The sequence below is a fragment of the Coregonus clupeaformis genome, chromosome 2, assembly GCF_020615455.1.
Source record: "Coregonus clupeaformis isolate EN_2021a chromosome 2, ASM2061545v1, whole genome shotgun sequence".
Classification (NCBI taxonomy): domain Eukaryota; kingdom Metazoa; phylum Chordata; class Actinopteri; order Salmoniformes; family Salmonidae; genus Coregonus; species Coregonus clupeaformis.
This window is the reverse complement of record NC_059193.1, coordinates 19,038,052-19,051,648: the sequence shown is the minus strand read 5'-3', so window position 1 is coordinate 19,051,648 and position 13,597 is coordinate 19,038,052. Positions and strand designations below refer to the sequence as shown.

The following is a 13,597-nucleotide window of genomic DNA, read 5'->3' as shown; positions in this document are numbered from 1 at the left end:
AATGACCACAAACCTTTGCATTTCATCAAGACAAATGGCCCTCCTGAAGAACTGCACCTATTGACTTACAGTAGTTTGCATGCCCCCATATTGAACTCCACACTTCCTGTTTTCCCTGCCTGGTTGTGGTGAAATAATGTATCTCCTTTAAGCAATTTTTCTCATGTTGCAGGAGTCAGTACCTAAAAATACATGACGCTGCAGGTCATTGTCAGTCTCGCCCATTGCATACCTTGTTCTGTCTGTGTCTATTAATATTTTTCTCCTTAAGTCAATATACTTGTCATACTTGTGGTCCTCTGTAGCTCAGCTGGTAGAGCACGGCGCTTGTAATGCCAAGGTAGTTGGTTCGATCCCCGGGACCACCCATACACAAAAAAATAAAAATAAAAAATAAATGTATGCACGCATGACTGTAAGTCGCTTTGGATAAAAGTGTCTGCTAAATGGCATATTATTATACTTTCATCATGTCTCTTGGCCTAAGAGATCCAATAAAGAGGCTATAGTTGTAAAATCTATATATATATCTCCCAATTTATGTACTTTTTCACTCATGCAAGTTTCAAACAAACTCTCATAAGTTTACAATAGCAATGACCACCTGTGATTTTAAGCTTCAGTGATGGGGGGGGGGGTATTTTTATGAACTGTGTTTCCCCCCACATTTTCCTTTGTCATCCCCACATTCATTTTAATTTGTGTTGTTTTGTGAACCCAGGCAAAACATGTGATTCCATCATCAATCACTGTGAGTGTAACCCATGTTTTAATGGCGGCTCCTGCCAGAACAGAGTGGATGGATATTACTGTCATTGTCCATTTGGTAAGTATTAACTTAGGGGCAACCGCTACATGATTGAAAACTATCTGGATTGGCAAAATGACTGTTGCTATCCCCATTGTCATTTATTGTAAGTCTCCATGTCACATTTATTCACATATATTGTTTAACTGTTTCTCACTTCTTAGCATGATTATGGTTAGCCTATGATAGCAGATGGCAACAGATTCACAGCTATGTGCTGATTTAGTAGATGCAGTATGGTGAATTATTCATGACTTCCCTGTTTGATTTTTATTCATTCCTTTCCTCCTCAGGGGTCTTTGGAAAACACTGTGAACTCAACAGCTACGGCTTTGAGGAGCTGTCCTACATGGAGTTTCCTAGCCTGGATCCCAACAATAACTACATCTACATCAAGTTTGCCACACTGAAGAGCAACGCTCTCCTCATGTACAACCATGACAACCAGACCGGAGACAAGGCGGAATTCCTGGCTCTGGAGATCTTTGAGGGACAGATGCGCTTCTCATTTAACTTGGGTAGCGGTACCTATAAACTAATGACCATGATAAAGGTTGCAGATGGACAGTTCCACACGGTCATCGCAAGGAGAGCTGGAATGGTGAGAGGCATTTCTATGTTATATGTGGCTTTCCAAGCTGTTTTTATTTGTTTTGCACCATAAACAGTTGGAAATATATATTTTCTTTTTAAGTCTTAGTGGTTTTATGGGACCTTAATTGCAAAAATGTAGAGGAAAATACTAAAGCCACCACATGTACATAGAAGATTAGTTTATGTTTCAATAGCAGTTATGACCTCCTGGGTTTTTATAGCTGAGAGCAGCGTCCACATTTGGCCTCATATTCTTTTTTGCACCATAAGATGATAATTAAACTGCCCACACACTAGTAGTTCTGTATGGGGTTTTCATAGTTTGTAATTATATTTGATTGCTTGTTGTGATTTACAATATGACCTCCAAAATAGCGTCAGACGCTGAAATTCCTTGTATTTGAATTTAGTAATTTCTCTGCCAGTTTTTCAATGGTGGGGAGAAAAAAATCAGCAGCCTGTCCAAAGTTTTATAATGTAAGTCTCCTGCTGGACTTCAGATCTGTCATTTCCCACGTGCACTGGGATTTCATAGGAAATTGGTCAAATCATTAAATTGTCAGCTTTGAGATAGTGCAGAGTGACAGAATGGAAAGGTACACAACATGCATTGAGAAATGCGATGCTGCCCTTACTGCACTGCAAATATTATGTGTAGGTTGAGGAATTACCATGTTAAGGCTCTTAGCCGAGCTAGAAGAATGAAAGCAGAGCGGGCATGTGCCGTGCCTGAAGTGCCAAGTCCCTGAGGCGGTGTAACGCGAACCTGATCAGTGTGTTTGGAGAAGGTGATGTGGGTCATTGAGGTTGTCCCGTGAAGGCCTTTTTTCAGGTCCTCCACTTTTGGATTCTGAGCAGATGAAAACCAGACACCAGTCGTAGTAATGTATGACGCACCGAGAGTCAAGGACTCAGAGAAGCATATTTTAGATCACTCTACTGAAATCGGCACCCCAACAAGCATTATTTCAATTGTTTATACTCTGTTATTATAGCTGTATTATTACAGCAATGGTAATGTATAGAATGACCACTAAGTTAAGAACACTAAGGTAGCTTACATTTGTAATACAGTCATGTCTCATTTGTGGGAACATTCTTCTCAAGGATATTTTTACCTTATTTCCTTTTTGTCTTGTGAGGAATGAGAGTGGTTTTAGGTCTCAAATAAATAATTTTCAACTGGTTTACACCCTTTAGCATCTACATTCTGTTGTTTTCATCCTCAACAAGTGTTGAACTTGACCTTCTCACACAAATAATCCAACAATAGCGTGTTTCTGTAGCGTTCAACAGCAGCCATCTTTCTGGATTTGTCATCTAGAAGGTTGGTCATGGGTAAATTATGCTCTCCAGTGACATCACTGATTTTGTTTACCCTGTTTCGTTTACACTGTTCCCTGAGAGTTAACCACCAAAAACAACGCTCCTGGTCTTGATATTCATTTTCAAAGGGTGTTTCCTCGAGAACAATCCTTTGCCAGTCGTGTGAGACACTTGACAGTATATGTATGCTGCGGTTTGGCTGCAGGGACTTTGATCTGAGAGAAAGGCATTAATAAAATGCCCATCTGGCACTGACATGTAGGCCTAGCCCTTCAACAATAGCGACAAAGCCTTGAGACAAATGACTCTTGTTTCCCTTGTTGCTTTTTCGCTTCGTAAAACGTTTCTGTGTTAGCAATTACCTCAGGAGGGGAGGGAGACAGAGAAGGGGAGGGGTCACGCTCTCCGGCATCTCTTGGATGATTTGTGCTCATGCTCTGAGCAGGCCGCTCCGTGTTTACCTACGATCCTGGTGTAGGTGGAGCATGCTGTCATGGTTTTTCAACACGTTCATGCACTTTCCATTTCTCTTACCACCTCTTTTTTCACATCAGTCGAGCTTCAGAGACCACAGAGGGAAAGGGAAAGTAGAACAATTATTAGCCTATATCTTAGGGAATCTCAGATTAACATTTAGGTCTACTGTATCTTACATTTACATTTTAGTCATTTAGCAGACGCTCTTATCCAGAGCGACTTACAGTTAGTGAGTGCATACATTATTTATAAAAATAAAAAAAATCATACTGGCCCCCCGTGGGAATCGAACCCACAACCCTGGCGTTGCAAACGCCATGCTCTACCAACTGAGCTACATATCTTCATAATGATGGTTTCAAATACAGTATGCTTTTAAACAACATTGATTGTGACTTACAAAATCAGTCATGTAGTTGTATTTACTGTTGTCTGTCTTCTTTCTGCAAACTGGAGTGCTCATCTGAGTAAGATATTACGGTCTGAGCTGGTACAACCATCAGGAAGGCGCAACGTGTGTGGTGATTTGTTGTGTGTTAGTATGTGCATGTCTGTGTGTGTGTGTGTGCTGTACAGTCAAAGGAGAATAACGTGTGTGACTGTGTCTCTGCTCCTCTCGTCATGCAGGCTGCGTCCCTGACAGTCGACCTGTGTGGAGACGATCAGGAGCCAGGCTACTGTGCTGTGAGCAACGTGGCTGTGCATACTGACTGGTAAGAACACATAAAGTAAAGCTTAACGCACAGTCCACCCTGGCAGAGTACACGTAGCTGTGAACTACCTTCACATAGTGAAAGGTTAAATTCGGTAGAAGAGAATTTGGGTATAGGGGTATTTATTTCCATATGCAAATAGCGATTATTTCTATAGTAATGAGAGAGAAAAACAGAATTCCATTTGAAGCTGTTTACTTTCAGAGTGGCTCTGTCTGACCACCTTCAATGTATACAAAAATCATCATTGGTCACTATCTAAACTATGCAACAATATCTCATATCTCTGCAAAGAATGGAACAATCTGTGGACACGTCCATCACCTCGACTGTTCTCAATGAAACCTTGCATATCCACCTAGCCTATTGTAAATCTTAGTGTATGTAAACACATACATGGACATCACGTGTACTGTTTAGCATTGTGAGAGGCCTAGAGTGAAAAGCCGTCTGGACCCGGGGGTGGGGGGACGACTGTGTTTGAGACTCTCTGAGTGAGCGATCTGGCAGATGAGGAATGGTTTGCTACAGTTTATTTGCGGAGGGTCCGAGGTCCTGTGGGGCCGTGTCGTTGTGAGAGGTGCTGATCGCCAGCGGCTTCTCCTTCTCCTCCTCGCAGGATCCTGGACGTTGGGCCCAACAGGCTCTCGGTGGGAGGCGTCAGGTCAATAGAGGCCGTCCTTCATCGCCACGGCCAGGTTGCCACCCATGACTTTGTGGGCTGCATCATGGAGTTCGCCGTCAACGGCCGCCCACTGGAGCCCAGTCAGGCCCTGGCATCTCATGGCATCCTTGACAGGTCTGGCTCCCTCCCTCCTTCCTTCTCTTCTTCTTTTCTGTCTTTCCCTTCATCCCTCCTTCCCTCTCAAACCCCCTAAACCCCAAACTCTCCCAGCAGGATATCATTCTCTAAAGCTCTCAACCCTCAAGAACAGCTGAAGAGCTATCTTTGATATAAATAGCAGATGTACAGTTTTTTGGAATAGAAATCACAGAATCGTAGAATGGAAATTCTTTCTTTTAGTTGGTTGTGAATAGTGGCGAGGACAGATCTTTTAATATGCTAATTCCATGGGTCTTTTATGGTTTTTGTATTTCGGGAATCTCATCTGCCGGGTCCTATTGAGGGCCGGCTGTCCACCAGGGGGGCTGACTTGTTTGTGCCTGTCTGTCTGTAGATGTCCCAGACTGGAGGGAGCCTGCACAGCCAACCCCTGCAGACACGGGGGCACCTGTATTGACTACTGGTCCTGGCAGCAGTGCAAATGCATGGAGGGCTTCACCGGCAAATACTGCGAGAAATGTAAGAATCATTTGGAGGGGAATTTTGTCTGACTGTGCTTGCAATCTGAGTCATACTCTTCTTGTGAATTTGACCATCATTCAGACGCAGATTGTATAATTTCCTTTTACTTACCCTGACTTGTGCTTTTCATTCTTTCATAGACATCACGGCCGACACGGCTCTCTCACTGGACGGGACTGGACGCCTTGACTACGCTATGCGCCAGAGCCCCAAACGGGACATCCTGCTGCGCCAGAGCCTCATGGGCTTGACCTCTGACCTCTCTGGGCCCAGCAGCATCAAGGTCAAGTTCCGCACCCGCAGCAAGAGTGGCACCCTACTCCACGTCCAGGAGAGCAGCAACTACACCACCATCAAGGTAAAGGAAGGCTCCATGGAGTGAAACCCTATCTAACGAGCCATGCACATGTGTGTGTATTTCCATACCCAATACAAATACTGTATGCATGCAGAGACACAATTCTAATGTTAATGTGTTTGTCTGTCTGCTGTTCCCAAACCATTCTGAGGTTTCTATACTTAGATTTGTCACACACACACACGTTAGTCTGTGTCTGTTTCTCCATCTGCCAGTGAAGTTATTTTTTCTACGACCATTACCAAAGCCCTTAGTAAGGTCATGTGAATGTCACACATACGCACAATTCCTCCTTTAACCCCCACTCCCTGTGTCAAAGCTATAAGGGGACCTGTGTGTTTATCACCTCCCATTACCCTTACATATACACTCCATGCGCTCCTTCATTCTGCTGATATACAGTTCAAGGCTTTGACTGATCCGGGGCAGCTGCCCAAAGGCCCGAGCTCTCATTCATCCTCTTCCATTTCCCCCCAGTCCGCTTCCTTTCCTCCAGGACACACCGGGTCTCTCTGGTTGTGTTTTCCGGTGCAGAGTGTGCCCCCAGAATCCCTCCTACCACTACTACTATACGGCCCAAAGAACAATATTGAATGTACTGCTTGATCCCCCCACCCCCCCCAAAAAAGTGTATATATATATATATATATATATATATATATATATATATATGCATAGGGTATAAATAACGTGATGTAAAAGAGATAAGTTAAATTGATTCTCCAGATCTCTTTTCCTGTGTTTTTGGCTCGTGTGATTTCTTTTTCTGTTTCCAGATTTTGTTGTGGGCCTTTAAAATCAATTCCTCCTAAAGCTACATACAATTACTGATGTTTTGTTTCTTGGAAGGGGAGGCCAAAGTGATTACTTTTCCACTTTAGGCTGAAATATATGAGATGACCATATGCAATGCCTGGAACACTGTCATTTTCTAAGCAAGTCATATTGATTAATTACTTTTATATGATTAACTCTGTTGCATATGGATATAGTTTATGCATATTGAAGCTAATACTATTAAAGTTCCTGCATACATGATCATAATAATAGCTGGTTTACTGGTATTTGTTATATGCAACCTTTACCTCAACACTGCAACAGTCGTTGTTGTAAAGCAAAATGTGTTTTCAATCAACTTAACTGGTACAATAACGGTACTGTAAATAAATCGATTATTAGTATTACAAAACAAGAACAGCTCTCCAACTGAAACAAAACATCAACAACATCCCTGAGTTGAGAATTATCAGAGCCTGAGCATATAATCATATCATCATGCTTATCCATTTCTCCACTCTCTCCTTCTCAACAAACATGTACAACAGAGTTTCAGTCTGTCTGCCCGACCTGCATTCCTGTCTGTCTGTCTGTCTGTCTGTCTGTCTGTCTGTCTGTCTGTCTGTCTGTCTGTCTGTCTGTCTGTCTGTCTGTGTGTCCATCCGTCCGTTCAATCCATCCGTCTGTCAGTCAGTTCATCCGTCCACGTGTCTGCCTATCTATCCATCCATCTAACTCAGTCCCTGTCTCTTCCCCCCAGCTGAAGAACGGCAATGTCCACTACATCTCTGACGCGGGCGTGGGGGGTAAGGTGGAGAGGACCCTGGGGGAGATGGTCCTATCAGACGGCCAGTGGCACATCCTGCAGGTCTTCAAGAACGGCTCCGCCACCTCCCTCCACGTGGACGGGGCCCTCCTCAAGCTCATCCAGCACCCCACCCAGGACTTCGGGGGTCTCAACGTCCTGACCATGTCCCTCGGTGGAGTCCCCTCCGGGCCCACCCAGCAGAAAATTGCATCAGGTGAGTTGGTGATGTGTGAAGTTGCTGTTATTGTCATACAGTATGTGAATGGTAGATAACTTTTTCAATGAATATAAGGTCTTCTGTTGAATAGGACCATATTAGGTGATGTTGCAGTCCTGCTCTCTGTGTTTTTATTTGATTTTGGACAAATTGTAGAAGAGAGTTAATGTTGCTCTCTTTTACAGATCGTTTCTAGACAATAGCTAATGTGAAAGTAGTTTGATTAGGTGGGGAGCCCCGCCTTTGAGGCTTTCATGTTTTCATCTTATTGCCATGGAATCTTGTCTTGGATTAGGCCTAAATCACATATCAGATGTCACATATCAAATGTTTTCTGACTTTAAAATAGTTTGGAGAGGGTGAACGAGAAGGCTTCCAGAGGGAAGGGATACACTACTGTAAATTTCAGATTTTTAGTGGAAAGAAAATTACTTAATACTATGGACTAACATGGTAAAAAATATGCAGTTTGAATGATTTGTTGGCCTCTTTCACACAATAAGGTACGGATATACTTCAAAATAAACATGCATGCCTATGGCAGGTTGTCTTGCCTAGCACAATGATTATCTGGTCCTGGTTTGTTGGGGCCACACCTACACCAAATAGGAACTGACCCTCGCTCAATATGCATGTTGAAGCATTAGTGGTCTGGTGTGCATTCAACTAGTAAGGATCTAATGAATAGAACTAAATGAGATAACATGTGTTTACATCTGTGAGGGAACTTTGTGAAGCAAAATGAAAGCGAAGGTTTGAATTAGTCACCAAAACATTTATTCCAGATGGATGTCTTGAAGCGATACGAGGTCTGAAGATAGATTGTCTGGCATCCACCTCCTATGTTTTAGAAAATAATTACATTGGCTTCTCTCAGAGTTGCCAACAATTTATTTACCCGTTTGAGAATGTGATTTGTCGAGGTGTTTTCCATGAGGAAATTTCATTGAGATTTTGGCCGATGCTGAACCAATTTGCAGACTAAACAAAATTCCTCCACTTCTGATTATAGCTTTCAGTTCCTGTTATTTACAAGTCGGCGATCCCAGCCACTTGGCACATTCTGAAAAGCGATCAAATTTCATTCGGAAATGATCACTGTGTTGTCTTAATAGTCGTCCAGGAGTGCTTCCTGTTATGTGAACACCTCTTCCTCTCCCAATTCTTCCCTCAGGCTTCGATGGCTGCCTGGCCTATGTGATGTACAATGGTGAAAATCTTCCCTTCAGCGGAGATCACAGCACTGTCACCATCTCCAAGACCAGCCCAGCCGTCAAGATCGGCTGCAGAGGGCCCAACCTGTGTGAGAGCAGCCCTTGCTGGGACGGCCTGATGTGCGTCAACCAGTGGTACACCTACCAGTGCCTCCCACCCGGCGAATGTGCCTCCAACCCCTGCCAGAACCAAGGGAGCTGCGTCCCTGGCCTCCACTCTAGTTACACCTGCATCTGCTCTGAGTTCTACACTGGCAAGACCTGCGAGACACTGGTGGCGTGCCTGGGGGTTCAGTGCCCTCAGGGCACCCTCTGCAAGACGACCAACAACGGCGGCTTCATCTGCAGCCCGAGCCCCACGGCCAAGGAGCTGACCTTGCCCATCTGGGCGGTACCGGCCATTGTGGGCAGCTGTGCCACAGCCCTGGCCCTGGTGGTGCTCAGTCTGATCCTCTGCAACCACTGCAAGGGACGCAACAAGACCAATGTGCCAAAGGAGGAGAAGCAGCCCAAGGAGAAGAAGAAGAAGAAGAAGAAGAAGAAAGGGAGCGAGAACGTGGCGTTTGACGACCCAGATAACATCCCGCCGTACGGTGATGACATGACGGTGAGGAAGCAGCCGGAGGGGAACCCCAAGCCTGACATCATCGAGAGGGAGAACCCCTACCTGATTTACGATGAGACAGACATCCCCCACAACAATGAGACCATCCCTAGCGCGCCGTGTGCCCCCTGCCAGATGCCTGAGGCAGATATCGAGCACTACGACATAGACAATGCCAGCAGCATCGCCCCGTCCGATGCCGACATCATCCAGCATTACAAGCAGTTCCGCAGCCACACGCCCAAGTTCTCCATCCAGAGACACAGCCCTCTGGGCTTCGCCAGACAGTCTCCCCTGCCCTTGGGGGCCACCAGCTACACCTACCAGCCCCAGTACAGCCAGGCCCTGAGGTCCACCCCTCTCAGCCACTCGGCCTGCCCCACACCCAACCCCCTCTCCAGGCACAGCCCGGCCCCCTTCACCAAGCCCTCGTCCTTCTACCGCAACACCCCCACTAGGGAGCTGAACCTGGCCCGCCGGGATGGCAGCCCCCTGGACCTGCACCACAACGAGATGGGCCAGCCGGGTGCCATGTTCAACTACGCCACCCGGCTGGGCCGCCGCAGCAAGAGCCCCCAGACCATGGCAGGCCACGGCTCCCGGCCGGGCAGCCGGCTCAAGCAGCCCATCGAGCAGATCCCTCTGGAGACGGGGCCCCCTGTGGGGCTGTCCATTGAGGAGGTGGAGCGGCTCAACACACCACGGCCCCGCAACCCCAGCATCTGCAGCGCCGACCACGGCCGCTCCTCGTCCGAGGAGGACTGCCGGAGGCCCCTGTCGCGGGTCCGCAACCCGGCCGATGGCATCCCCGCCCCCCCGGAGTCATCATCTGAGAGTGACTCGCACGACTCCTTCACCTGCTCAGAGATGGAGTATGACCGGGAGAAGCCCGTGGCCTACAGCTCCAGGGTGCCCAAGCTGTCGCAGGTCAACGAGTCGGACGCCGACGACGAGGACTACGGCGGGCGACTCAAGCAGAGGCGTTACTCCAGCCGGTGGGCCGAGGGCGGGCCCGCTGCACAGGCGCCGATGACGGACCATTACACTTTGCCCCATAAACTGGGCCAGCAAGCCGGGGGCTTCAACTGGGACAACCTGTTGAACTGGGGCCCCGGCTTCTGCCATTACGTGGATGTGTTCAAGGACCTGGCCCTGCTGCCGGAGAATGCAGCCGCAAAAGAGATGGACATTGAGATGAACAGTGGGGACGGGTCAGTGACCATTCTGAATGAAGGGGAGGCCGAGCAATATGTATGAGACTATTTATTACAATCCTGTAAAATATGGTATGTTCTCTGAAAGACAAACTAAGACAATGTATATAAGAGAACATTGGACTAGCAGTCTCCATTCATTTCTTTGTGCAAATAAGACAACCTTTAAGGCAGAAAAGGACACCTGTAATATTACTTCTAATGTAGTTAAAACCTCTTGGAAGAGTTTACCAGTCCTTTCCAGACATACTGTAACTGTACAATCATTCATCTCTTTGAGGCGTCATTATGTGGTATACATTAACACCAAATGGTTGGAACAAAAAGCCTGTGTCTGAATTCAATTTAGGAACTGCAAAGCTCCATTTTATCTTAATCAAATGTAGCTGGTCTGTATTACCAATAATGCCACTCCTTTGCAAAACTTCTGTTACATTCACAAGTGAAAGATAAGATGAGCGATAACATTGAAACACTTTGCAGGAGAAATTCCAAAGGCCATAGCAATAGAAACCCCATTCTGTGTCTTTTTGTCCTAATTCTCATTTTTAAAAGGAAGCATGTGTGTTTGATCCCACTGCACCTGTAAGCATCAAGATACAGCCCTCGGTGCGAAAATGAGCGCACCACTTTGTTCGCACGGTAATCGAGGCCTGCCAATGTTATGACACGAGCAGGGTAACCACTTTCTCTGGCTGTATGTGCTCTCAGATGACTGGCTAAGCACTCCAAGAGCTAGGATTAATCAAGTCCCTGCCTTACCGACATTTGAGGATTGAGAATGGGGAGGATACTGTTTGTTCTGTTGGCGGGGTGGGAAGGGAAGGTTCTGGGGTGAAAAGTCTGTGTCACAATCCTGCGAGCTGGAGTGTTATTCGACCAGCCAAAAGGTTTGGGCAAGGATAGCTGATCCATCCCATCTTGACGTGAATCCCGCCCTACTAAGACTATGAACTTGTGTAAAAAAATATATTCATGGGAAATCATGGAAGTTATCATTGCCAGTGTTTTTGTCCATTATTTTTAAATGTATGGTTTCTACTTTTTGTACTGTTTATTAACTTAAATGACTTAAGCAGTGTTTTATGGATATTTTCACATGCTGAAGTGTATGTTCTTACTTTCAGGGAAAGTAAGATTGAATACTTATTTTTTACATTTGTTACATATGTAACATCAGTATTTTCCACTTTTGATAAAACTATAACATGCTTTGTAAATGGAAAAAGCCAATAACAGAATAAAAAATATTTATTTAAAGGTCTCTTTCAATACAAAGTGAGCATGCCATGCGGTAAGCAATCTCACTGCAATCCTGTGGGGGATGTCTAAAAATAACGCAAACTTAAAATAGGCACCTTTGAGCTCATATAGCAGCTCAATAAGGTGGGTGGTAAGGTATTTTATACTCTAAGGACTCTAAGCCTGTTGTGAGCAGAGTTTAAATAAAGCTTGTGCTGAATTGAACAAAACATTTGAAAAGGCCATTGAGTACCTAAATGAAACTGAGCCACAGTGCTGGCAGCCAAGCACAACATCCAGCGGACTCAGCGACGCAGGGCCCTGTATTGCTTTCAACAATTATTTACATCTGGCTTATTGAGCAGAACTATTTTTCGTAGCCTGGTGATCCGGTATGCAACATGCTTATCTTCTCCGTCATCGAGAGAGAGAGAGAGAGGCCATGAACGAAGCGAAGAGTGACAACCCAAATCTGGTAGAATTACTGTGGGCTCCTGGAGAGGTTCTGTCCTGCCGAGACCAATGTTGACGAAGCCTGCTTGGGAATGCTGTACCATGCCGATGCTGAAATAATAATAACACTCATAATGATAATGATAGTAAGTGAAAAAGAACCTTGTGTAAACACAAGAGAAGATGAATTCAAATGAACCTCACAGCATCTCTCTCTCTCTTTACTGTGTGTGAGATTGGCATGGCAGGGTATCAAAATGAAACTGAAAGAGGAGTCAAAGATTGCATAGCATGCACTCCAACTATATGTGAATTAGAAAGGGAGACATACCCCTATAGGTGAGAGGGAAACAGGACTGCATAAAGGGAGTATTGTCCTACTATATAAAATGAGAGAAGTGGGTAGACACTGTGTAGTTGCCGTAGAAGGATTTGTTGTCGTTGGAAAGTTGCCAAAGTTGTGTTGCTGAATGGTCTTATCATAATAATTACCATTAGCTGGTTATGAAATGTAATTTCTACAGTGTATACTGTATATTTCTGAGGAACATAACATATAACACTGGGTAAACACAGTTAATGTTATTTCAAAAGAGTCAAATGGACAAACACATTGGGCTTTATTCAAGCCGTATCGTAGAAGTTCAGTGTTACAGCGTGATTGAAATGTAGGGCTCTATTCAATCCTTAACACTGACACGTTACAGATTTTACGATAGAAATGTCTAGATAATTTCAGATTGAGCCGACAAATGCAGCGTTTACTGTGAATGCCGTCTCCGCCAATGCGAGAACATTGCCTTTAAATTTCAATTGGTCTTTATAATTGAATAGGTAATGTTCCCGCGTTATCGGAGACTGCATTCACGGTAAACGCTACATATGTCGGCTCAGTCTGAAATTGCCTTTACACTTGCACAATCTGTAATGCTTCAGAGATACAGATTGAATAGAGCCCCTAGTCAAGCACAACTTCATGTGATTACATTTGTTGGTTTAGCAGTGCAGGGTGACTAAGTTAGCAACATTCGTCAAATGAAGTTATCAACGTGTCAAGTTAAAATTGGAACAAATTGTTTTCCAAGCGAGTGATAATGACAGAGATGCCAACAAGGCGTTCCGAATGTTCTGTATCTCCCCGTGCCAAAACCTCTTTGTCTTGACTGAAGGTGCGAAAGGAGCTAGAGGCAATTTCCCATGCAGATTAGTGGTGAGCAAAACTATTTTCAAATCCACAAGTGTCATTGAATAAAACTCCCGTTAGCATGGTTCACTATTTTAAAATCCACAAGTGTCATCAAATAAAACTCCCATTAAAATGGTTTTGATCTACTCTGTTTACTTTGACTTGTCCTCAGTGTTTATAAGAGGATGTGGTGTGGCAATATTATTGACTTTCTTAAATCATCCAGTTCGTTCAAAATCCTCCCAGAGCTTGTTTATAAAGATTGATTATTCCTAAGACTCCAGCGTCATGAGGCATGAT

The 13,597-nt window shown here is 44.9% G+C and overlaps 1 protein-coding gene across 1 annotated transcript in view; it reads left to right on the top strand.

The window, feature by feature from the left end:
- The window catches only part of LOC121534178 (protocadherin Fat 4-like), a 102,867-nt gene extending 91,191 nt beyond the window's left edge, over positions 1-11,676 (top strand). The window contains exons 10-17 of the mRNA XM_041840722.2: positions 722-826; positions 1,102-1,409; positions 3,833-3,918; positions 4,538-4,717; positions 5,097-5,221; positions 5,365-5,582; positions 7,120-7,381; positions 8,559-11,676. Coding sequence (XP_041696656.2) covers positions 722-826; positions 1,102-1,409; positions 3,833-3,918; positions 4,538-4,717; positions 5,097-5,221; positions 5,365-5,582; positions 7,120-7,381; positions 8,559-10,459 — 3,185 coding nt within the window. The 3' untranslated portion in view covers positions 10,460-11,676. The remainder of the gene's footprint in view (positions 1-721; positions 827-1,101; positions 1,410-3,832; positions 3,919-4,537; positions 4,718-5,096; positions 5,222-5,364; positions 5,583-7,119; positions 7,382-8,558) is intronic.
- The last annotated feature ends 1,921 nt before the right edge of the window (positions 11,677-13,597 follow it).